Source organism: Megalops cyprinoides, chromosome 20 (assembly GCF_013368585.1).
Source record: "Megalops cyprinoides isolate fMegCyp1 chromosome 20, fMegCyp1.pri, whole genome shotgun sequence".
In the NCBI taxonomy this organism is placed as follows: Eukaryota; Metazoa; Chordata; class Actinopteri; order Elopiformes; family Megalopidae; genus Megalops; species Megalops cyprinoides.
Window position 1 is genome coordinate 27,735,001 of NC_050602.1, and position 25,382 is coordinate 27,760,382.

At 46.6% G+C, this 25,382-nt stretch overlaps 3 protein-coding genes and 1 non-coding gene across 5 annotated transcripts in view; 3 read left to right on the plus strand and 1 right to left on the minus strand.

Moving 5' to 3' along the window:
- The window catches only part of LOC118795692 (nardilysin-like), a 14,641-nt gene extending 7,556 nt beyond the window's left edge, over positions 1–7,085 (plus strand). The window contains exons 17-31 of the mRNA XM_036554370.1: positions 553–676; positions 902–988; positions 1,179–1,298; positions 1,474–1,525; positions 2,433–2,583; positions 2,720–2,847; positions 3,495–3,657; positions 3,780–3,811; positions 4,170–4,308; positions 4,484–4,531; positions 5,004–5,056; positions 5,231–5,314; positions 5,408–5,615; positions 5,900–5,989; positions 6,212–7,085. Coding sequence (XP_036410263.1) covers positions 553–676; positions 902–988; positions 1,179–1,298; positions 1,474–1,525; positions 2,433–2,583; positions 2,720–2,847; positions 3,495–3,657; positions 3,780–3,811; positions 4,170–4,308; positions 4,484–4,531; positions 5,004–5,056; positions 5,231–5,314; positions 5,408–5,615; positions 5,900–5,989; positions 6,212–6,421 — 1,689 coding nt within the window. The 3' untranslated portion in view covers positions 6,422–7,085. The remainder of the gene's footprint in view (positions 1–552; positions 677–901; positions 989–1,178; positions 1,299–1,473; positions 1,526–2,432; positions 2,584–2,719; positions 2,848–3,494; positions 3,658–3,779; positions 3,812–4,169; positions 4,309–4,483; positions 4,532–5,003; positions 5,057–5,230; positions 5,315–5,407; positions 5,616–5,899; positions 5,990–6,211) is intronic.
- A 3,385-nt stretch (positions 7,086–10,470) lies between these two features.
- On the minus strand, positions 10,471–16,012 carry LOC118795444 (retinoid isomerohydrolase). The gene is made up of 14 exons (XM_036553906.1): positions 15,896–16,012; positions 15,258–15,399; positions 14,776–14,926; positions 14,436–14,543; positions 13,611–13,752; positions 13,378–13,525; positions 13,041–13,122; positions 12,208–12,340; positions 11,809–11,948; positions 11,592–11,721; positions 11,363–11,477; positions 10,949–11,043; positions 10,738–10,849; positions 10,471–10,619 (listed from the first exon to the last, which is right to left on the minus strand). Exons 1-14 carry the CDS (start codon positions 16,010–16,012, stop codon positions 10,471–10,473), a joined length of 1,764 nt encoding a protein of 587 aa, XP_036409799.1.
- On the plus strand, positions 13,902–13,974 carry trnam-cau. The gene has a single exon. It is a non-coding gene; the product is annotated as a tRNA-Met (tRNA).
- A 7,522-nt stretch (positions 16,013–23,534) lies between the features above and the next one.
- The window catches only part of LOC118795530 (leucine-rich repeat-containing protein 7-like), a 52,333-nt gene continuing 50,485 nt past the window's right edge, over positions 23,535–25,382 (plus strand). The window contains exon 1 of one of the 2 annotated variants that reach the window (XM_036554082.1): positions 23,535–23,808. The gene's annotated coding sequence lies outside the window, so the exon portion shown is untranslated. Of the gene's footprint in view, positions 23,809–24,298; positions 24,355–25,382 lie in introns of those variants that run through there. The other variant, XM_036554083.1, reaches the window with a different exon arrangement.

Here is a 25,382-nt window from a genome sequence, read left to right on the forward strand (position 1 = left end):
GTAACCCCAGAGACACCTCCAGCCTGTCTGTGTCACAGCTAATTCATCCCGAATTGCTTCACTAAATACCCAGTTCTGAAAATGGATGAAGTGTCAAATGTAAGCTCTGTAATTCATCCTGGAAAAGGTGTTCACAAAGGGAGCCCTTAAGAAGTTTTGGGCCCAGTCAGAACCACCCTCTCACTCCCTTCTCTAGACCCTTTCTGATTTTCTCTTAAAGACCAGACAGGACTGGATAGGATATCAGCAGTGTGCTAACAGCTCGGTTTGCCCTGTGGCTTGCTGGGGGGAGTTTCTGCCATGCTGTGTCCACCTTGCCAGGCATTTCCTGTGTGTGAGAAGGAGTTGTGATGAGCCCGAGGGTTGGAGTTGGACGGTGGTTCTCGTTTGGGCTTCAGTGTCTTGTAAAGTGCTTGTACACTAGGGGGCAGTGTTTCTCCAGTCTGAAGGCCTTCTCTCTCTCTCTCTCTTTCTCTCTCTCTCTCTCTCTCTCTCTCTCTCTGTCTCTCTCTCTCTCTCTCTCTCTCTCTCTTTCCCCCCCTCTCTACCCAGGTGATTTCGGCTGCCCTCACCCTCCTGACCCCGGAGCGGGCCAACCTGATGCTGCTGTCTCCGGAGCACGAGGGCCGCTGTGAGCTGAAGGAGAAATGGTTCGGCACGCAGTACAGCGTGGAGGGTGAGAGGCCGGAAAACGGGCCGCCAGTCATCAGGAATGCTGGGGGCTCTGACTCCGTACTGACTCTGCAACACTGACTCTGCACCTATTTTACAGGCTCTGTGTGGAGTCTGCACTGACAAATGCGTGTTTTGTGTTATGAGAGTGTGTTTAATCTTGTGAGCTGTGGAGCAGCTGATGTTGGTGTCTTGCTGTCTGTTTAACGCTCTCTCTCCCTCGTGGCAGATATTCAGCAGGAGTGGAGAGATCGATGGGCAAGCGATTACGAGCTGAACTCTGACCTGCATCTCCCAGCAGAGAATAAGTTCATTGGTGCGTGTCTGTGTGTCTGCCCCCCCCCCCCCCCCCCGCTGGACTCTGCTGTTTGATGATCTGAGAATGTGAATCCCTCTAGTGTTACTGGTGAAGTTTTATGGTTCCTCAGTGAAAGTGTTTAACGAGGTGTTTCCCACCTCTGACTTCATCTCAAATCTGGTTTCGTTTTTTTGTTAAATCTTTGCAGCTACGGATTTCGCCCTAAAAACCTCCGACTGCCCCGACACCGAGTTTCCTGTTAGAATCGTCAACAATGAGAGAGGCTGTCTGTGGTTCAGGAAAGACAATAAATTCAAGATTCCTAAAGGTTTGTATCTGTGTCTTTCCATCAGCAAGTGTGTATGTGTGTCAGTCCCTGTATCAGCAAGTTGCGGGAGTGTTAGTGCATCTCTGCACGTGGTAGAGATCACAGTGCTGTAGGGTGGTACGGTAGAGAGGTGTGGGTGGGAATGCTCACTCGCGCATCTTTTTTCACTTTCCAGCTTATGTCCGTTTCCACCTCATCTCACCTGTCATCCAGAGGTCGCCTGAGAAGTGAGTACTGCTTCACTTTTAATAACGGAGTTAAACAGAGGGGGGGTTTCAACATGAGCCAACAGCACAAATTGTTGGTGATGGTGAACAGGGTAGATCCCCCCCCCACCCAAAGAGGTGTCTGCTCCTGGGAGTGTCTCAGTGCTGTCTGTGTGCTCCTGGGAGTGTCTCAGTGCTGTCTGTGTGCTCCTGGGAGAGTCTCAGTGCTGTCTGTGTGCTCCTGGGAGGGTCTCAGTGCTGTCTGTGTGCTCCTGGGAGAGTCTCAGTGCTGTCTGTGTGCTCCTGGGAGTGTCTCAGTGCTGTCTGTGTGCTCCTGGGAGTGTCTCAGTGCTGTCTGTGTGCTCCTGGGAGAGTCTCAGTGCTGTCTGTGTGCTCCTGGGAGTGTCTCAGTGCTGTCTGTGTGCTCCTGGGAGGGTCTCAGTGCTGTCTGTGTGCTCCTGGGAGGGTCTCAGTGCTGTCTGTGTGCTCCTGGGAGGGTCTCAGTGCTGTCTGTGTGCTCCTGGGAGAGTCTCAGTGCTGTCTGTGTGCTCCTGGGAGAGTCTCAGTGCTGTCTGTGTGCTCCTGGGAGAGTCTCGGTGCTGTCTGTGTGCTCCTGGGAGTGTCTCGGTGCTGTCTGTGTGCTCCTGGGAGTGTCTCGGTGCTGTCTGTGTGCTCCTGGGAGAGTCTCAGTGCTGTCTGTGTGCTCCTGGGAGAGTCTCAGTGCTGTCTGTGTGCTCCTGGGAGTGTCTCGGTGCTGTCTGTGTGCTCCTGGGAGAGTCTCAGTGCTGTCTGTGTGCTCCTGGGAGAGTCTCAGTGCTGTCTGTGTGCTCCTGGGAGAGTCTCAGTGCTGTCTGTGTGCTCCTGGGAGAGTCTCAGTGCTGTCTGTGTGCTCCTGGGAGAGTCTCAGTGCTGTCGCCTGTCCCTGCAGCCTGGTTCTGTTCGACCTCTTCGTGAACATCCTGGCGCACAGCCTGGCGGAGCCGGCCTACGAGGCTGACGTGGCCCAGCTGGAGTACAAGCTGGTGGCCGGAGAGCACGGCCTGGTCATCAAGGTCAAAGGGTTCAACCACAAACTGCCCGTGAGTCACATACACGCTCACAGACACGTGTACATGCACGCTGAGATCACAGACACATGCACGCTGAGATCACAGACACACACACAGGAGCACACAAATGAACCGCGTGCCTTTCTGCCCTCTCTCCTCGTCACAGTTGCTGTTTAACCTGATTGTGGATTACCTGGTGGATTTCTCCGCTGCACCAGACGTCTTCTCCATGTTTGTGGAGCAGCTGAAGAAGACGTACTTCAACATCCTCATCAAACCCGAGAAACTGGGCAAGTGAGTCCCTCCTGCCTCCTTCATGGTCCCGTCCAGTTTAGGCCGTCAAGAGGACCGTGCTGATGAGATCCAAACCAGAGTCCAAAGTCTACATCACTCCCCAGGTCATGTCTGAGCCAGACGTTAATCCGCTGCGCTTACGGAGTTGATGACGTGTTTATTAGCTGATCTGGGGTCTACAGAGGTCACGTCTCCTGCTCCCTTTGACCCATTTCTGCAGCCGGAGTTTTGAACAGGGCAGCTGAGGTGAAGGGAAAGCACACCCTGCTGGGCTTTCTGCCTTCATCAACAGACTTAAGATCAGCTTGCTGCCACCAATCCTAACCCCCAAACTAAATAATGCAGTAATTTCATTCTGATCCAGGATCAGCGGCAAAGAACGCACATTGTGCTGTGCTTTCAGAGCCCATGACCCACATGCCCAGGGTCCAGTGCTCTGCCCACACTGCATGCTGATGTAAACTGTATCTGCTCGACTTCATTAACTTTTAAGAGGGGAAGGGGGAATGGGATTGGACCCTTTTACACTGCCTTACTGGTTCACAGCGCAGAAGCACAGCATTATGCCGATCTGTGGAGGGGGTGGAGTTGTATTTTGCTGATGTCCTTGCTGTGCCCCCCCCTCCCACTTCTGTCCCCGTCTGCAGAGACGTACGGCTGCTGATCCTGGAACAGGCGCGCTGGTCAGTCATACAGAAGTACCAGGCCATAATGAAGGGGCTCACTGTGTCCGACCTGATGGAGTTTGCCCACAGTCTGAAGTCCGAACTGTATGCCGAGGGGCTCGTCCAGGGCAACTTCACCAGCGCTGTGAGTCTCCCCAAAAACTTAGTGGCTCGTTTGTAATTAACACCTCCTTTGCACAGTCAGGACAGCTACTGTGGATTTCCTACTAGATTCTAACAGTTCTTTTATGACTTTTTATCTTGTAGGAGGCGATGCAGTTTCTGCAGTATGTGACAGAGTAAGTGTGAACTGCTGTCTACTTCCTGAACCTTTCCAGCTATGACCCCTCCCCTCTCTAGCTATGACCCCTCCCCTTTCTGCTACGACCCCTCCCCTTTCTACTTCTGACTCCCCCCTACCTCCAGCTCTGACTCCTCCCACTCAAGCTCTGATCCCTACCTCATACTCAAACCTGTCTAGTGCACCAGAGCAAGACTCCATTGTAAAGTCCACTAAGTGCTATAGGGCAATTCTATATAGGTAAAAGTTCTATAGGGCATTGCTCATGTGAATTTTTGCTCAAGTGTCTGAATATCCGCCACCTTCTCCCTTGTCTGGTTTTCCCACCTGTGCTGTGTGGGTCTCCTTGCTCACAGAAAGCTGCAGTTCAAGCCTCTGTCAGTAGAGGTCCCTGTTCTCTTCCGAGTGGTGGAGCTGCCTGAGAAGGCACACCTGTGTAAGGTCAAATCCCTCAACAAAGGAGACGCCAACTCTGAGGTCACCGTCTACTACCAGGTGGGTCACAACACCCCAAAAAGTACTCCTGTTACCCCTTAACCCTTTCCAGCACTGTGGCACGTTCCTCTCAAAGGCTATGTGATGCAGGGGCTGCATTCTGTGTTTAGAGATCAGTTTTAAGAGGTGGTCACAGTTTGCAGTTTGTTCAGAGACGTCTCTCATTTCCCCACAGTCTGGTCCCAGGGCTCTGAGGGAGCACACCCTGATGGAGCTGCTGGTGGTGAGTGCTGCCTGCGTACTCTCACTCTCTTTCTCTCTGTCTCACTCTCTCTGTCTCACTCTCTCTGTCTCACTCTCACTGTCTCACTCTCACTGTCTCACTCTCTCTGTCTCACTCTCTCTCTGTCTCACTCTCTCACTCTCTTTCTCACTGTCTCACTCTCTCTGTCTCACTCTCTCTGTCTCACTCTCTCTGTCTCACTCTCTCACTGTTTCACTCTCACTCTCTCACTCCGAAGCACAGAGGGTCCGGGAGCTGAAGCACTTTCAGCCCAGTCCTTTACACAGTTGTGGTCTGAGAAAGTATCATGCTGTCAGTTGTGTGCATGGGGTACGGGTCAAAGTAAAGGATGAGGCGAAGGTCAAACGACCCTCTCTGCTGGGTTTGGGGAGCAGGCTGACTGGGGTGACCCTCTCTGCTGGGTTTGGTGGTTCTGGCTGTTGGGGTGACCCTCTCGGCCTCTGCTTTCCAGATGCACATGGAGGAGCCCTGCTTTGACTTCTTGAGGACCAAGGAGACGCTAGGGTGAGTTTGTGAAGCTGTCTGAACTTCATCTCCCACATATGGAGGTTATGAAATGTAATTACTAACTTAGAGTTTGACTCCTGACACCGTGAAGTGCAGCAGGGGCTGAGTTCACGTGGAGCTGTAAGTCGATGCATTTTTTTGTGGCTTTAACCGGGACACCCCCCCTCCCAGGTACCATGTCTACCCCACCTGCAGAAACACTTCTGGAGTTCTGGGCTTCTCTGTTACTGTGGAGACACAGGCCACAAAGTTCAAGTGAGTCCTTTCACCACATTCACACCACGCTAACTAGGCTAACTAGGCTAGCCTCTCTGACAGGCTAATGTGTCCCTCTCTCCACCTCTGCAGCTCTGAGCTGGTGGAAGCAAAGGTAGAGGAGTTCCTGGTCAGTTTTGGGAAGAAGATGAGCGCTCTGACAGATGAGGCCTTCAAGACGCAGGTGACGGCCCTGATCAAGCTGAAGGAATGTGAGGACACCCACCTGGGGGAGGAGGTGGACAGGAACTGGTTTGAAGTGGTTACCCAGCAGTACGTCTTCGACCGGCTCAACAGAGAGGTGAGACTTCAAGCCAGGGGTGTAGGCTGGCCTGGTTCTGTCCCAGTTAGAGAGAGAGACTCAGTCTCTGTGAGAGAGAATGGCAGCTGTGTCTCTGTGAGAGAGAATGGCAGCTGTGTGTCTCTGTGAGAGAGAATGGCAGCTGTGTGTCTCTGTGAGAGAGAATGGCAGCTGTGTGTCTGTGTGAGAGATGATGGCAGCTGTGTCTCTGTGAGAGAGAATGGCAGCTGTGTGTCTGTGAGAGAGAATGTTAGCTCAGCTCTGCCCCCCCCCTCCCCCCACAGGTGGACGCCCTCAGGTTGATGACGAAGGCAGAGCTGCTCTCCTGGTTCCAGGAGCACCGAGGCCCACACAGCCGCAAGCTCAGCGTGCACGTAAGACCACCGACGTGCATGCGTGTGCACGTGCGTGTGTGTGTGTATATGAGTGAGTGTAAGAGTGTGTGAGTGTAAGAGTGTAAGAGTGTAAGAGTGTGTGAGTGTGTGTGTGTGTGTGTGTGTGTGTGTGTGTGTGTGTGTCTCTTGTGTGTGAGTGACCCTGCACGCATTTTTGTATGTGTGTGTGTGTGTACCCTGATGTTCTCTCCTCTCTCTCAGGTGGTGGGCTTTGGGGAGGAGGAGGGGGACCCTGCAGGGCAAGGCGGAGAGCAGGAAGGGGTGGACCCTCAGTGCTCCTCTTACGGGGAAGTGTCCAGGCTGAACTTCCTGCCTGCTTCACCTCGGCTGGCCGACGCCACCGTCATCTCAGACATCCGAGCTTTCACCTCCTCCCTAAACCTGTACCCCTACCACAAGATCCTCAAATAACGGAGCCCCCTGGGGCTCCCCGGTTGCCTGGACTGCTGCTCCCCCCCACCCCCTGTCTCGCACAATGAAACTCCAGCAGCAGACAGCACACTCGCCTTCCACCTTTGCACCACAGAACCTTTCATTCTGAAAGAGACGTGAAAGTAGCAGAAATCCTTTCCTGAACTCTGGCTTTGAAAAGGGAAACCTCACATTTAGCTGTGTCATTAGCTTGGGTCAGAGGTCAGAGGTCAGAGGTTTATTGGGGTGGTTTCCAAGGTGATATCTGGGTTTAGCTTTGGTATTCCTCTGCTGGCTGGGGCTTCACTGACCAAAAAAAAACATTGAAGTGTGTATTTTAGCGATAGGTATGCAGTGTACTAATGAACCCGTGCTGTGATGTTACACTGGCAGAAAGAAAGTGAATTACACTAGTGTGAGTGCAGTGAAGACATGATGAGTGTGACAGTTTTAAAGTCATGTTTTTAACCTGGATTTTGGCCATGGGGACAGACGGAGGGAAGGAGGAGGACCCAGGCAGAACTGTGAAGAAACATGGTGTAGGGAAAAAACAGGGCATCGTTCCTCTTTTACTCGATAAAAAGAGAACTGCTTCCAGTCCCTCTGTGAAAACCTGCCTGTTTGAATGGAAACTCTTCAAATGTATATTTATTAAAGATACAGATTAATGTGCAAGAATCATATTCCTTCATTCCTGCCTCACAGTTATGAGTCCTCTGTACAGAATGCAATTTGCATTCAGGTCTGCTCTTGCTTTTAGTCAAAGTCCTGCCACCTGAGGCTGGGCATCTGTTACTGAGATCACAGGTCACACTTACAAACATGGACACGGTCACGAAAAACACCGTTACAAGGAGCTACTAACAGTTATTCATGAATAGTATTTCTAGCAAGGAAAATGTGTTTAAACCCAAGTACCTTGGAAATTGATTTTAAAGTGAGATTCATTTCTCCATTTCTGTCTTTTGGCTTCTTTGGTTTCATCAACAGCTTGGAATTTTTCCGCTCTGTCTTCATGTGGATTATATATTCCAGTGTGTATCAGCGTTGTCATCTTCACCATCTGTGCCCGTAGCAGATTTTTGGGAAAGTACAGGGATTAGTGTGAATCTTATGGTGTGTTCATATTATGCAGAATTTCCGATCCCCCTTCTGCCAGTCAAATGGGTTCATGTCCCTGCCGCCTAAACAACAGCATCTGCATTTCAGTGCATGGATTCAGCTTGGGAGGGAAGTGTAAATACATACAGAGATGATGCTCAGTTGACATTTGGCAAAGAAAACATATTCACATATAAAACATACAAACACACTGATTGTTCCAGTACCTGGGCTTCTATTATACAGTTTACCATGGAACTTCATGGCTGTGGCCAGCCTGACTAGAAACTGTGGCCTTCAGTCCGTCTTTCTCTGATAGGCTGATCAGTTAGGTGAGTGCAAAAGCTTTGTTTTATTCCATCCTTTTTTTTTGCAATAACTAGTAACCCCCCCCCCTCTAGCAGGTGGCAAATGAACATTTTTTCTCATTTTTCCTGGTCATCCCATGGCAATCTCCATGGTGAGGAAAAACTGGTAGTAGAATCACAGGACAGAGAATGTGAAAGAGGTGAGAGGATTTTTTTCTTTGTGAGAAACTGGCAGTATTTGGTGCAGTTCTTCCTCATTTGACTTGTACAGTTCTCGCAGCCGTTTCCCTGCTGCCAGTGAACGTGTGAAGTTGGACTTCAGCGGCCCCTGCCTCACTCCCACACAAGCACAGTCCGTCCACATCCCAGCGCAGTTCGCGCATAACATGCCTTTTGTTCGGGGATTAAATAGCTGGCCCCGATAATGCGGATGATGAGATTATCGTTGTTATTCCCAGTCAGGTCCTTGCATCACTATTTGACGATGTAAGATTACAGCCAGGCAAGTGATCTGAATGAATGAATGAGCAAAAGAACTAACTGTACAATGTCTTTATAATAACTGCTTGGAACGTATGGCTAAACATAAACAAGTACTAAAGTGCTTTTTGATTACAGAGGCCTAAGGCTCTTTTGCATTAGTGAAGACATTCTGACCTGGAAACCTATTGATCAATGTTTTGTTTGCTGGTGAGCAAACTCCCGTGCATTTGGAAGCTTATTAGGTGTGGTCAGCATCTGCATCTTAGAACAACCACTACTGTGTAGGAATTCCATAAACTGCCAGTGTGGCATTTACACATAAAAACAAAACTTTATTTGTTAGTTGCCAAAAATCATGATGTAGCATAAACTCAGCAGCTGCAAACCGAGCCGCATTTCCTAAATTTTATGTTAGTGAACTATAATCCACCGCGTTATTTTTACAGCTGGCCAGGTAGCTACCTGGAAGAAAGCGAAATTGGCTAACCGTGGCTACCTGGCTGCTAAAATATATTACTGTATAAAGGATTAACTCTTCATTCCAATCAGTACCACCATGTGTATAATTTCACTGTTATCTGATCCGCAGGTGGTTCCGCTACTCTGCTCCATTCTGAAGAAGAAGAAAAAGGTTTAAACTGATCGGAATGGCTGTTTTCGTCACTGGGTTTTACTGCGCCCGCTTTACTTACATTGTAAAGCTGACACAGCTACTGACCGCAAAAAGCAGAGGACATGGTATAAATAAGCCGTTCCCCAATGGCCTCAGTGCTCAGCAGTGGCTTGGGTAACAAATCAGTTTAATTTGTCATATTATAGGAGTGAACTGCACCTCCCTAACTGCAACTCCCTAATTTATATTTAAATGCCTCTCACCTCTGAAAGACTGTGCTGTGCAGCCCGACCGACAGGAGTCCTGACAGGAATAAAGTAAATAATCATGTTTTTTTTTTTTTTTTTTTTTACTGCATGTACTTACATATGAACTGCCGCGTAAAACTGAGCAATTATGTGTTTTGTAATTTTCTAGTAAATAAGCATACGTGATTATTTCGTTTATTCTTCTATATAGGACTATATATTTTGCTGTTTGAGATGAAGTCTACATCCTCAGCAGTCTGCCCGTTGGCGAGTACATGTTCCCCTGTATCTGGAGTGTCAGAGCATGAGCTGAAAAGCCTTCGCAGTGCATACACCAGCTTTAATGCAAAGGTCACGAATTTCCTGTCTTTCATGCCTTTTTTACCAGGATTTAACTTAAATGTAAAAGTAGTTTTTGTTGCATGAGCTGCAGTGGTTGCAGTGGTTGCAGTGTAGAGTGTGTCTGCACCTCACGGCTGTAAGTTACAGGGTGCGTATTTCAGGTAACAGCATCTGAGGTGTATTCATATGAGTCAACTTCTCATGCTTGCAGTTGACTTTCAGCATTGTCAATGTCAGAATCCAGAATTTATTCCTGGGAAAGCACCTTAATGATATCTACAGCTCAACGTCTGCAATATCTCACTTCCAAAAGGTTTTCAGGTCTTCCAATGGAATCTACTCAGCTAACACACCAATCACAATGATGAAGAAAAAATGTTGTCTCATTGTGGAAGCTCAGCTTTGCTGCAATGTCATGATGGTGTGTGGAATATCTATCCATTTACATATGCTTGACCACTGTCACAACACTGCATTATGGTAGTAGTCTTGCTTGTGCTAGGGATTGCCTTAAGATGTAGCAACACAAGGCTGTGTCTTTATGTGACCTTCCAGTGAATATGACTGTTGCTGCATGTGTTCAGTATCTTTGGTTAAAGGACGACAGGACATAAGAGGCATAAACACACAGAGAAGAAGACAGTGTATTTCCTATTTCTTATTTTATTTCTACAGTGTTCAAACACACTTGGCACTGCCAGAATACTCCATCATTCACAGAAAAATCAGACCAGGAGGAGAAGCTCATGGAGACTGCTACATCACGGCTTTCCATGGTATTTTCACTCTATCGGCATGGCCACCGTCAGAGAGAGGCTGTGGAGGCTGTGGAGGTTACCTAATGACCACGCTCAGACTCCAGTTGCTGTTGGTGGTTTTAGCACACAGAAGCACATTGTCTGGAAATTTCTTGGGGGCCGTGACATTACCAGCATCACATGACCAGCAGGTGCTCTAGGGCTTGTACATCCCATGGAAGGTGACAGGTATCATGACCTCCACCTCGGCGCGGGCAATCTCGGACAGGTCCTTGGCGTTGAGGATCAGCATGTACCCGGGTCTCAGGGCAGCACCAGGGTTCACCACGACGGTGAGCAGGACTCCTGCAGGAAGGAGATGCAGCGTATTCACACAGATCCCCCAGCGACGGGCACAGATGGTGCTGCCATGGCAACCTGCCCCGGAAATGCAGGGGTCCCCGGTTTCCCTGCCCTTACTCACCATCGTCCTCGTCCACACCGTCAGGGTTCTGCACAAACAGTGGCTCGCTCGGGTACGAGTCAGGCTCCTGCCACACCCATGTCTCCTTGGTCCTCACGTTTAGCTTGCAGATCTGGGAACACACGAGCAGATACACAGCTGGCGCTGACCGAAACGCCTCTGTGACACGATTCCAAAAAGCCTCTTAAAGCCTGCTGCACACTGTACCCACCCTGTCGGGGATGAAGTGGTTCAGGCCGAGCGCGTAGGCATACGTGTAGTTCTTCCCACTGCATCTTTTATAGTTGATCTGGGGGAACTCAAATGCTGTGTGGGGAAAAAATATTAGATTAACAAAGTAATAAAAATATGACTTTTGAGAAGTAGTAACACTGTTGAGAAATAAGCATTTATTGTTTTAGGTATACAGCTCTGTGGTAAGACTGAAAAAGCCCCATTTAAAAAAATGAGGATAAGAGCATGTGTTACTGTGAAATGGTGACAATATGCAATATCAAAAACAGTTAAAACTGTTATGCAAAAAAAAAGGGATTTCTCTTTTTCTTCTCATACATGGTGTTTGATTGTGTTTGGTGGTGTAAGTGCAGTCGCGTGGAGCTGCACCGGTATACGCTGGGGTCCTTACCCTGGCGCGGGCCGGAGAACAGCACCTCGGGCTCCAGCCAGACGGTCCCGTCAGAGCGCATGACGGCGGTGGCGGTGGTGTAGGGCAGGGAGATCAGGTTCTTCCCCTGTTCCTCCTGCAGAGTGACGGAGAGACAGGGGTGTGAGAGCAGCCGAACGCACCCCTCACCTGCAGCTGCCTGTCACCACGGCGTCAGGGATGCGAGGGGCGGGGCTTTCTGAGGACCCACCCTGTGCACGTCCATGGGGATGACGTATCTCCGAACCTCCGGCTGGGGGGCCATCATAGCGGCCTTCTTCACCTCGTCCCAGTTCTCCCGCAGATTCGCCAGGTACAGGTAGTTGTACACAAACTCGAACCTTGGGAGACAGCAGGTTTAGTGGGTAAGAGGTTGGGAGTGTGGCTGAGGTTTCCAGGTCCTCTGTGGTGCTCTGCCATTCACCTACCCCTTCCATGTGCACAGGTCGATCACAACGAAACCTTGGTCCTCGTAGCAGTTGATGTGATGGAAGAGGTTGATAGCAGAGGCTCTGAATTTAACATCCACATACTCATCAGGGTTCCTGGTAGCCAGATGGAACCAGGTCTACAAAAATAGGTTCAATCATGGATCATATTAAAGGAGAATAATGTGCACATGTTTCTGATCTGCCAACTGGTTGAAATGTAGTATATAAAAAATATTTAAAGATTTTTTAACTTGTCCTTAAAAATGTGTTAGAATGACAAGTGAAGACACATCTCCACAGGATTACTAATGTGCACTGTCAGATTCTCACTTACACACACAGCCCATTCACTTACACCCTCGGGTTCTAACCTACACCCTCCAGACCCTCACTTACGCCCATGGTCTCGTTGGACTCGAAGCAGTCCATGTAGTTGGAGCCCCGGATACTCCAGGCGCTCAGAAACTTAAGAAGATTGATCTTCACGGGAGTCTCAACGAAGACAAAGTAGTTTGGCGTGATGCCGAAACTGGAGAGGGTTAGAAGAAAACAGTACATAAGTCAAGGTAACGTCTCCATGGCAACCACACTGCACAAGAATTATGGCATCATGGTCACTCGTGCGTTGCTGGCGGACACGTAGCTCCTGCTCCATGGAGACACATGGCTGTAAGAGACGGGAGTGGGGGCTGTCCCAGACTTCCCCTGGGTACCCCCATTATGTCCCCGGTTGGGGGTCCCCTGTTGCCTCTTCAGAATGGGGGGCTGGGAGCAGCTACATTAGGATAGCTAAATGCTCCTTAGGTCTCGCAGTGTTTTCATCAGTTTTAATTGAGTGGCATTATTATTGTCTGTCAGTGATGTGAGTACTGGTTTGCTTCTGAATACATTTAAGGTGCTCAGTATCTTTCATTTTATTCTTATGATCTTTACAGACTTTTAACGGCCTATAGTTTTCATGGAGCCCAATCAATATACAATACGTTATTCTGTATGCTATTCAACATTTTTTCATATAGCTGATGCATTTTGAATTATACCCTCTCAGAATTGAAAAAATTCCCATTGAAGAACCTTCTGTGTAGAATCCTTTACTACTTCATAAAACTAATCTACTGTGTCCTTTGACAGAGAGGTTTTGTGGAAATGCTGTTTGTCTGGAGTGAGTTTCCCAGCTGGTAATGGAAGAAGGACTGTGAGGTGTGTGTAAAGGCAGGTGTGGGACAGACCTGTGCACGTAGGAGGGCTTGAACCTCTCACTGCTCGGGAACTGCACCACCACCCGTGACTTTTCAATGGGATCTGACTTATCTGGAAAAGAAGAGCCTGTAAATCATCTCTGAAGAATTACACAAGTGCAGTCTGTGTGCAGGTGCATAGGTGTGATCTGTGTACAGGTGAGATTTATATACAGGTGAACATAGGTGGGTGGGGTCTTTTTACAGAAGTAGTCTGTGTGCAGGTGTGATGTCTTAGCAGGTGTGCACTGTGGATGCATGTATGCGGAGACATTCAGAAGCAGAGATGGGTGTTATGGAAGAGAGTGTTGATTGTCCTCTCACTCACCTTTCTGAGTGGGAGGGATGCTGACGATGTTGTAGGCCAGGGAAGCTCCTTTGCCCATGCAGTTCCCGATGTTGTACACGGTACCGTCCTGCTCGATGTGGGGATGGGCGGTGACCCCATTGATGGACACGTAGTTACACAGGTCCACCTAGGGGGCAGGTATCGAACAGCTTGAATTCGTGACTTGAAGACATTGTTGTTATGAAACAAGGTGACGCAGGTGGAGGGCTCACCTTTTTCAGGGTCTCCAGGGTCTCGGGGTTGACCTTTGTGATGTAGTTGGTTTCAGTGCAAGCGTAGAAATCCTCTCCGACAGGATACACATTCACCAGGCAGTTATCAGTGACCTCCACTCCTTTAAAGTAGGAGAAAAACCTAAAGAGAGAAATACTATCAGTGCTTCTCTAGAATCCACCAGAGTGCTGCTACAACAAGGAACAAGATCCACTGCTACTAAGCTCTGCTAAATGCTATAAAGTTCCTTTGTAGCGGTAAATTGAGAGGATCAGCAGTGGGAGGTAACTGCCTTGTTAGCACAGTAGGTAGCACGTCAGTCTCATAATCTGATGGTCGTGAGATCAATCCTCACATGGGGCACAAAGCTTTTTTCCCCACTGGGTCACTACTGCTGCTGTACCCTTGGGCAAGGTACCTAACCCAGAATTGCCTCAGTAAATATCCAGCTGTATGAATGGATAATAGGTAAAATGGTAACCTATCCAAGTTGCTCTGGATAAGAGCGTCTGCTAAATGCCAATGATGTAATGTAATGTATTGAACTTAGAGTCTATTATGTCATTTAAGGGGTGGCAGTGTAGCATAGTGGTTAAGGAGCAGGACTCGTAACCAAAAGTGGCAAGGTACCTAACCCAGAATTACCTCAGTTAATATGTATAGCTGTATAAATGGATAACATTGTAAAAACCTGTAATTGATGTAAGTTGGTCTGGATAAGAGCATCTGCTAAATGCCAATAAGATAATAAAAAATAATGTAATAATGGAGGTATCTCTCAGTAAAAAGAGTTCTGTGGAGATTGAGTGCAGAGAAAAGCAGACCTGGAGAAGATGTTTTTGCAGGGGTCTGGGAAGGCGAAGGTGCCGAACTCAGTGATCACAATTCGCTTCTCTGTCATCGCCCGCACGTACGCGTCTGTTCGCACGAACCTGGGCAAAACGAGACGCAGATTCATCCTCTCAGCAAACCGGTTATTTGTTTGGAGCAGCTCTGAGAACTCTCTCTAAACAAGAATCACAGAGACACTGACGTCCAGATGATACCAACAACTAAGTAACAATCAGATCATTAAAAAGGAATAAAGCCAGGGAGCTGTTGTATCTGAATGCTGTATGTGTGTATGGGCATTCCAATGCGCAGTGAGTGTTTTACAGCTCTTACTTGCGGTAGTAGGTGACCTGTCCGTTCTTGAGGTCGAACTTGTGCATGAGAGCCTGGCCATCGAACAGGTGGTAAAAGGGCTCGCTTCCCACCTCGAACAGCCCAGGACCCAGACGGAGGAGACTTCCCCTCAGCCATGGAGGAATTCGACCTGAAGGCACAGGACAGACGTGTCTCTACTGCGGCCTGTTCACGCTGCTTACCCATTACACTTTCTCTCAGCTCCAGTCAGACTTCAGAGCAAGTTTTCATGCCTGTTATTTTTCAAACCGAGGACCGAAGGCTTTCCCTATGCCTCAAGAGTCTGTCTTTCACACACAGTGCAGAGCTTGCACTTTGCCCAGTCCGTAGTGTGCAGGCATTGCTCAGCTATCTGCACGCACTTTTCCATCTGACACAAAGATGCAGTAACACTGCTACCTTTCATCAGCTTTACAGGGCGGAGAAGAGGGTGGAGAAGTGGGCGAATCCGGGCGACCCACCTGTGACCTGGGCAGGGATGGGCTCGGCCAGCTCCTCACAGGTCTCAAAGATCTTCTTGTACCCCCCAGCGGGGTGCTCCATCCTGCCAGCCACACAGAAAACAGCGTCAGTCTTCCCAGACTTCTCAGAGCAGGAAGTCTGCTGCACCAGCAGGGACACTGAGGGCTAAAACTGTCACACATAAACACAACAGACCCAACTCCTCTCTAATGACCAGAACTGAAATGTTAAGTGTTGCTCCAAACAAGTTCCTCCCACAGGGGCTGTCATTACAAAAGAGAACTGATTCTCAATTGACCCTACCTGATGAAATAAACTTTAAATAAATACATAAAATAACATTTAATTTTCTATACTAACATTCTCTTTCACTATTTTATATCTATAGTGTTGGATTAATACAATGACACTATATCAATAATTCCAGGCATAAGTTCTTTTAACCTCCCAAAATGACTAAATTTAATGAAAAGTGTTTAAAAATGTACTTTAAATTGTGGATCCACAAAACAATTTGCCATGGACAATCTTCCCATTAAGTTAAAATGTGAAAAAGATATTTGCAGCCCTGGTATGTGTAGCAGCCCCTGTGATTGGCTAGATGTGGGTGCAGGCAGAGAGAGGGGCAGGCACTCACCGGCTGACCATTGTCCTCGGCGGTGACGGCACACGCAGTCTCAGGTCTGAAGGGAACGTCTCGCCACTGTCCAGGAACGGCCGGCGTATTTATACCTCCGGTGCCCCTCTCAGTCATGCCCCCGGTGACCGCCAGCAGCCTCACAGCCAATGGGAACACTCGGAGTCAGGAATCCCTTTGTACTTGGACCTTGATCTTTTCATTGAGAACACAATGCCACCTTCTCAAAGGGATTTAATTGCCCTCATTATTGACGAAATCAGACACGTTTGATAATGTTTTGTAACGATATAAGAAGCAATTATACAACCTTTAATGCTTTATGATGACCAACACTCTGGCCAAAAAATGTACCAAGAAGCTTAAAACTTTCATTTTTGTACTTTTCATGTTTTGTATGAAATTGTAAAAATTCTGAATGGGGTTTATCCAAAAACAGAAATAAACATAGTGGGCTGTGTTATGGAGGGCAGCTTGTAGCCAAGGCACTCGCTCACAGTGATGATAACAGTCCTGTGATTACGCTGGGTGACGTCAGCATCCAGCCTCAATCCCCAGCCTGCTTCTTATGATGCTTCAGGTGTTTGACCTCAGACTGGTACAGTCTGACCGCACATAAGACAGGTGATCTGCTCCACTAGGTCATCACAAGGAACAGCTCTATAGGCGGTGTGCAGTGCCCCCCTGTTTTCTCAGACAGATACTTAGTTTCCTGCTCTGCTGGTCCTCTCACACCCACAGTCACCCTCCGTCACAACTTTCACCACCTTTCTCTCCACCCTCTCCTCCATGCTGGGGTCTTTGTTCCCATCTGAGTCTCTCTTACGCCTATTAGCTGACTCTGCTACTTCCACCCTCCTGTCTGAGATGTCTGACAGGTTCTACTTTCTACTCCAGTCCACTACAGACTGAAAGAAGAATCAGCAGAAAGAAGATGAAAATCAAACATGCCCACTGGCCTGGCCATCTACCAGTCTGACCCCGTGCCTGTTCATCAAGTGTCAGCAACGGCAAGAGCTGCAAGCCTCAGCGAGTGATCCACGCAAACTGTTTGCTACTTTTCCACCCTCCTCAGCTCAGTTCTGGCTGTGATTTAATTGCAAGTGACTCGGGGCATCCTTCTTTCAGATTAAAGTTACGGACATCCATCACTTCTGTGAGCATTTCCTGTCACAGTGTCTCATCTCACTCCCAGCTGCGGCTCCGCCCAGTTTCTCCTCTCTCTCAGCATTTTCCTGCATTCAGCGGGGAGCAGCAGGGATGGCATCCAACCCCACACCCTGCACAATCTCCCTAACCCTAACCCTCTAACCCTAACCCTAACCCTAACCCTAACCCCACACCCTGCAGAACCTCCCTAACCCTAACCCTATAACCCTAACCCCACACCCTGCACAACCTCCCTAACCCTAACCCTCTAACCCTAACCCTAACCCCACACCCTGCACAATCTCCCTAACCCTAACCCTATAACCCTAACCCTAACCCTAACCCCACACCCTGCACAACCTCTCCACCCCTGTGGAGATGCATATCTCAGCCAAGGCTCTTCCTGACTGGAACGCTCCAATGGTGAAACAGTAAGAGTCAGCACAGTAATGCAGACCATCTCCCCATGCAGGCTGAAAACCCACCCCTGCAGACTGCATCTTACCTCCCCGAACCCACATTCTCGTCTGGCCTGGCGCTAGTGTGCAGAATGTCAGAGGTTTCGCATCGGCGAATCACTATGTGATTGCACACTCTGTACTGTAGATCATGTGCTTTGTAGTATATTATCTATAACATTGATAATCTGCAACAATGACTTCACTTCAGTTGTGTGATGGATACTTTTTGTATCTATACTACTATTAATCTTTATGTTGCTCTGGATGAAAGTAACTAAATGACTATAGTGTTTAATATTTTCTCACATGGAGTCACTTTTACGGGATTAATAATGGACCGACACAGACAACAAATAGAAGAACAGCATTGCATTGTGGGAAATGTTCTCAGGCACATGTCTGGCAGAGAACAGCCCTGGCCCATAATCCATCAGTGCGTTAAGACTGCACCCGACTTGGACAACAACTTTATTGTTTGTTGAGTTCTTGGGAAAAGCCAGTTCCCAGTGAAGGCAACGTTTTTAGTGGCTTGCAGAAAATCCAAACACAAGCTTACAATGTGTTTTCAGAGTTGTGACAGCGCCTTTTTGACACAGTGCCCAAAATGGAGAACTCAAAGACTTCACCATCAGAACTGAGTGGATTTGACTGCAAATGCTGACAAACTCAATGAATTTCATAGGGATCATATGTAACAAATAGAGCTCAAGGTGAAACGTGCCACTGACAGAGCAAAATTTGCTTTGTTTACTGCAATACCTACTGAAATGTTATTCTTTCAACATCTTCTTTTTTATTTTTTTAAATTCACATCAATATCCTGGTATTTGCTGAAACAGTTCATCACTTTAAGACTCAAGCATCATTTCCTGTAAGTTATTTAGCAGAAGAGATGACACCTTATATAAATTTGTGCATGATTTCAGGATTATAACAAAATGTAATGTCATATTTTCATTGTAGGGCATGGGAGTTAGAGGGGGCAGGCAGGAGTTCCCCTCCACTTGTTGAATGGTAGAATGTTGGAACTTTCATTACAGGAAGACAAAGAATAGTTTGTTGCTTGGAGATTTTTTCAACAAAGTACACAGTCTGTCTCCTCCCTCTCACAGTCTCTGTTTTGACAGGGGTTGATCTGCACCATCATGTTTTTCTATAGCCTTTCATTTTTCTGTTGTAAAGATGGTCATCTCTTATTTTCAGTCCATGGTTAAGACAGTCTATGATTAAAATCATCATCTCTCACTATCGGTCTTTGTTTGAAACACTGAAGTATTGATGGCACAGGAGCACTGAATTCATTTTTGAGAGTGGAGGTGTTTGGTGTGTTTCTGTGTGAGCCATACTCTGGTGTATCTGAAAGCGATGTCCAGCTCCGGAGGCAGCAGAAAGCGTTGTTTGAGGACAGCTTTGGAGGGGATACAGGGGCTATTGTCCCAGTGGTGCACACGAGGAGACTTTCACACTACACTGCATTCCTCCTGAGATTAGCGTTAGCTGCAGGCTGCCTGCCCTTTCTCCAGGAGGGACAGCTGGGCTCCTGTGGGCTGAGTACACATGCTCGAGAACCATGTGCACACAGTAACTCCTGTCCCCAGGAGAACTCTACCAGGTCCGGAACAAAGAGAGATGTATCCAACAGTCTGTATGTGCAAGGTGTCAGATACACACACACCTGTCATATTACCTTCGGTTCAGGCAATGAAGAAAATGAACCTCAAAGAAATCACTTGTATGTAAGTGTCACTTGTATGTGACTTGTGTTGTCTGTGATTCACACTCAGTGACTCTGAGACAGGCAGAACCCTGCCAATCAGCCCGAGTCCAGGGAGAGATGTCAGTGCGTGACAAACCCTCATATGCACTGAGATACATGTAAAATTGCAATGCAGAGTGGCATCAGTGTGGTATAAATGACTGGGGACCAAACTTTAAATCACCTTTGACAGAATTTTGGGTACAGCTTGCAGATCATTTTACAACCTGAAGCTGTAGCAGCTGCTAAAATACTCCCTTCTATAATATTAAGCCATCTGAAACAGCCGCATTCAGCTGCAACAGCCACATTCAGCTGAAGCATCAAAACAAACGCTACAAAAACAGTAGTACAACTGCAATTTTATAGTTCCTTTAAATCTGAGTGGGATCTTTTATCCGTTTGTTTCGTTTCTGAAGCATTGAGTTACAAAGCAGAAGTAAAGTGTTTGGAGTTTCAGATGAAAGTTTTATCCGGCTTGAAATCACATGAGGCGTTGGCAGTGCCAGAGCAGCTAGAATAAAGCACTGTGATTTACTTACTGAGACCACACTCTGACACGCTTTCTGTGGCTGTGTGGCTGCGAAGCTTCAAACCACCACAGAAACTGCCCTGAGGGGACAGAGACCAAACAACCTTTTCATTTTGGACAGAAATAAAGAAACAAAGACAGACGAATACAAAAAAAAAAGATCAGAGAGCTTTTAAGAACACTACCCTGCCATGCATGTAAGAAAAAATAGCCATCAGTCCATATACATTTAAACACAGAATATGGGATCTCCTGAGAAAGTAAGTCATAAAGACTAAGTGATATTTGTTCATTACACCCAAAACTACACTTTGGAACATTTGTCAGATGAACTGAGCTTTTCTCATTGTCTCTCACCATCCAAGAAGGCCTTTTGTGTTTTGATATGCAAGCACATGCCTGACAGAGGATATTACAAATAAATTAATAAATTACTTGTATGTATTGCTCGAGGCAAACTCAAACTAAGAATTTATTATTAAAAGTTTTATTATTAAAATTAATTCAGTCTGAGGGTAGTATTGAATGGATGCTATAATATAATGAACTGATGTTATAAATATCACATCATAAAGTAAGGGAAAGGTCATTGGTGAAAATCCTCAAAAACTGAAAGCCTCTGTCTGGTAGAATGTGCTACTGAACATCCAAACTGATAGTTGGGCCAAAGGCTTTCCCCAGACTTCACAGTGGCATTTGAAACCCCACAGTGCCATCTAGTGGTCATAATAAGGAGTGTGCAGCGTTGCTGATGCAGTACTTCACGTGATTGCCTGTAGGACTTCACCTCATTCACCATGGCACGCTGTGAGATCACTTCCTGCATGAAGGTGCTTTCTAGAACAGAAGAACAAATTAAACAAACAACCCTGTTGCGTACCAGCAATGTCCTCATGTGTACGATGTCCTCCTGATTAGGTACGATCTGTGCGCCTGATTCTTTCAAACATGCAGTATATGTATAACCATTTTAAAGAGTCGCTGTGCACAGGAGTGAGGCACACTACCCCCCGGGCTGTACACGTGAGGTCATGGTTGGCATGTTCACTGGAATGAACAAAGACACGAATGCAAAAGGCAGTCTCCTCCTGTCCCCAGAGAAACAGTCAATTTTTTGAAACTTAGTATCATGTATTAAATCTTTGAAAACTAAAGCATTAGCCTTCTCACAATTAATAATAGTGGTCTCATCATCAGGTTCTAATTGTCAAATTGTCTAATAAGTCTAATTGTGTGGAAGAGTGTTTAATTGAATGATGGCAGCCATTGGTTACTGAGCCACACCTGTATGATTTTGTTTCAGCAGATGGCTGCAGTTGTTTTTATTGTAATTTTTTTTATGTAAGAGGCATCATCCAGCTTCTTAACAAGTGCATTGCTTATTCTCCCACAATCTTCCCAGAGAAGACTCTCCACTCCCAACAGAGAGTTTATTTTGAATTTTCTCAATGTATTCACTGTAGCCCAAACATCGGGACAAACAGCCTCACAGTTGCAGCTTCACCAGGACACGGTGGACATGAACAGATGCTCATAAGCCAGAACTTTTATTTTATTGATATTATTGGGATGTTTGGTCTCCCTCGTATTTCTTAACCATCACTGTTTGCCAAAGGGATACAGCTAACACACCAGTGCGAACAGAAAACAGCAGTGAACACCTGAAAGACACGCTGCCCTCCTTGTCACAGCAGAGAGGTCCTGTGTGGAGCTGTCATTTTCTGAATCCCACACAGCAGCTGCGTCTTCACTTTCAGAACAATTCAGGCTATTATGAGAAACACAATGAAATCAGCCTCTCTGCTGTCTGTGGATTACGTCTGACAATGCGATTCTCAAAGACCCAAACGCAGCGGTTCCGGAACATTCTCCGTCTAACAAAGCTGTATGGTTTGTGGTGATAAAACTTATAGGATAAAATGTGCTGGATTTTGTTTTGAAGAGGAGGTCTTCCTTTTAAGATTTGCAGCATTTTTCACTTTCAGTTTGGTGAAAACAGCTGCAATCCTGAGCTCTTTTCTCAGACTTTAGGCACCATCAAATTCACCATCCTCACCATCTCCCCTGCCGCCCCCCCGCCCCCCCCAACCCCCTGAAATATATAAGTAAACTGCAATACTTATTCAATTCAAACACAAAATGTGTTTCCAGACAAAACCAAAATTTCACATATGTACACACTACTATAAAATGCATGGCAAAATGAAAAATTGTCTCTATAATCAATGCAACCAATTCATTCACACAGTCTAACATCAGGCTGTTTAAGAGGGCTGAACAGTTTCAACCTATCTATTGTCACATCGCGGTTGGATTTGGGATAAGGTTGGATAAACTGATCCTGGATCAGATAATGTGAGTCACTCTGGTGCGTTCCTGTTGAGCCTGGACAGAGGAAATGGATGTTAAACTGGATGGATACCTGCCAATCACAGCACACAAGAGACACGAGGAACAGTCATGCAATGTCCTCAGGGGAAGTTATCTAATCACAATCATTATTACACCTGCTTATCATACACTAGACTCTGGTAGCTTCAAATGTTGTCAAAACAAGAAAGCCAGCTGTAACACGGTGATTTGTTTTGGAGAATACTTTAGAGGTAAAGCACTGTACTTTAAATCTTGCATCTGATCACATGTCAAACCATCCAAATCTGACATGTGTGACGGGTGCAGACCATTTGCACCCCATTACATTCAGTGTTTTGGGAAGTAAAATGCAGATGTTTCTGCAGTCAGATAACCCCCTATCAGCCAGAATCAATACAGATGCCTGCTGAAGACAAGCGTTTGTTGGTGCATTTGCTTCCTGTTATATTTGGAGGCATTTGTTGCTATGGTGATTTCCAAATGAAAAGAAATATCATTCATATCTCATATTATGACACAGATGGTTAATCTCCACCCACACACACCACAGGAATACATAAACCCTTGGACACGACCGCAGGTGAAAAATGAACAATAACAGAAAATGTCCTATAATATAACATTTTTAAATTTGATTTATTTCAGGTTTAGATACCTCGGATATCACTCGTGCCACACTGCAGCTACAATACCATCTACAGGAACTGTGTTGTATCCACGTTACTTATTTTTGCTGCAATACGTTAGACTTACGCAACATGGTATGCAAAACAAACAGAAATATCTTGTACGGCTTGATTTGGTGAACACTTCAGAAGAGGACAACACAATCCGCCGCAGTAAAGGTGTGTAGGGTTTAATGGATTACTGTTCTGCCTTTACAGTGCCTGTAAAACTGATTTAAGACTCAGTGACACAGATAAAATGGGCACATCCTGGAATTATTCTCTGTTGGGTTCGACTCAGATCACAGAGATACACACAGATACAGTGTTCAAGGACTACGCGCACAGCTGTTCCGCTCCTAACCTGGTCTCACTAAGGCGGCGCGTAAAGGTCCATCTTTGGCCGCACCTGTTTTTTCTTTTTCCTTTTTAAGAAAACTACCCTGAGGGCATACGTATAAACAAACATCCAACAATGACACGCTGACTGCCTTTACAGCGTAAACCGCGATACTCATCATGTAAAAAAAAGTTAAATGACATTAGACCAAACTGCAGTAACGTCTCCGCAGTTCTGGCATCCTGAAACGTGTTTTGCAGAGACGTCCATCACGTCTCTACACCAACCACTGCCGGACATAGGCGGGAGCCGCTGCTGTGCGCTCCAGACCCAAGCGATGTGGACGGCAGAACTCATGCGCTCTGTAACGTGCGGTCGGCGGTCTGTTTTAATCCCGATAAAGACACAAAGGTGTAAATTGGTAATTAAATTATGTAACTCAAAAAAGACAACTAGCGAATAATGTCGTGCTTGTGATTGAACGCGATGCGTGCGCGTTTCTTACCCCGAGATATCAAGGAGGGATAGCTGATTTCACTGGATTTTAATGGTATTTAAAATAGTGGGTTTGGAAGAAACACACGTCTCTGTTTCCTGGCCGCGTCTTCCAGCACCATTGGGAAACTGCACTCAAACTGTAAGTAGCTGATGTGGCAAGACATACTGTGTTTTTAGCTATAAATTATTTTCCGTTTGCCATACTGTGTGACAGAAACTCGTTGCAGCAGGCGTATCTTGTTGGCTGCATTGTGCGCGGTGGAAATAGCACCTTACAGTAAACGCTGGCTTTCTTGTGGGGGTGGAGAGAAATCATGTACTTGAGAAAATTCCACGACTCTGTCTTTATGGGTTGAAGCGGTCCCAGAATATTGCGTTTTCCCATAGCACTGGAAGCTATACGTGTCTCTATGTATTCAAAGGTATATAGCACAGCATTGCAGGGTACGGTAACTCGGCGCATACTGGAAGAGAACGCAGCTGCGATTTTAAAAATCCAAAGCATTTTAACACAGAGAGATGAGAAAGCGGAACGCGGAGCGTTGATGCGGTATTGTGCTTCGGTCTGGAAGCAGCTGTGTTACAGCAGGAATGAGGATCCACACCGATGAGAAGAAGCGGCTCTCGTCGCCCACTACAGGAAGACTCCAGCGGCGCGCTTAGCCCAGTTAGGACCGTTTGCGAGGTCAGCTGCTGTGAACCTTGTGGTATGAAAATTACTAGATACCGTTTGAATGTCTTCTAACACTTGACCTGTAACATATGAAATTTGACCTGTTGTTGGGGTATCTTGCGTGGGTCGCCGTTATCGTTGCGTGAACGGCTTCCGGAACACATCTTCCTTCAGCTCAGTACGGAACGTGCCCAAAAGTTCCCCGCAGCTCCTCCTCTGTAAACGAAGTTATGAGATCAGCGAACTATCTGGAGCATCAGGAGGCCATCTTTACATTAAGTGTGTGTTCTAATTTTCCACGTTTTAAAAGGGAGAGTTTTTTTTACACCAATGGATTGACCTATGTGTAGCTATACCAAGATGGGCCCTACTCTTAACCGTCTCACCAATAAGAACACGAACATATTGTCTGAACAGAATAGATCATTATGGGCCGAGGACCTCAAATGTTCAGGTCTTTTCCAGGACATATGAAGCTTTTCTAGCAGGGTGTCTCATAACACATAACTCCCATATTGTACAAATGTAGAAGTGACTAAATCTCCTTTGGAACTGTTGGATGAAATTAGTGTGTCTTTTCATATTTACCATTCTGTTGCTGAATTATTATTTTTACAGACCAGATTACATACTTTTATGTTATTGATGAAACATAACAAGTATGAATTATTGATTTAAAAAGGCCCCAAGTGATGATCCCACATTCAGTTTTAGCGCACAGTGTGCCGTGTCCGGCTGTGATTGAAGAGATTGATCACGGTGTCTTTCCTCGTTTACCGCTAATGACTCAGCAGCATCACTTACCCCCCGTCCTTCCAGAATATATCCAGAACATCGGGCTGTTTTCTAACCACTTTATTATTTTATGTTTTAGATTGGAGGAAGGTGTAATGTTCTTTTCTCGCATCACTGTCGCATGCAAAAGCTGAACACTTCTGAGTGCAGCTTGTTGTCTTTCAGGCCGGAATATGTTAATTACGGTACCATCAAGGACGTATTTCTATGACCGCTCACTCAAAAGACCCGGAAAGATGCAATCT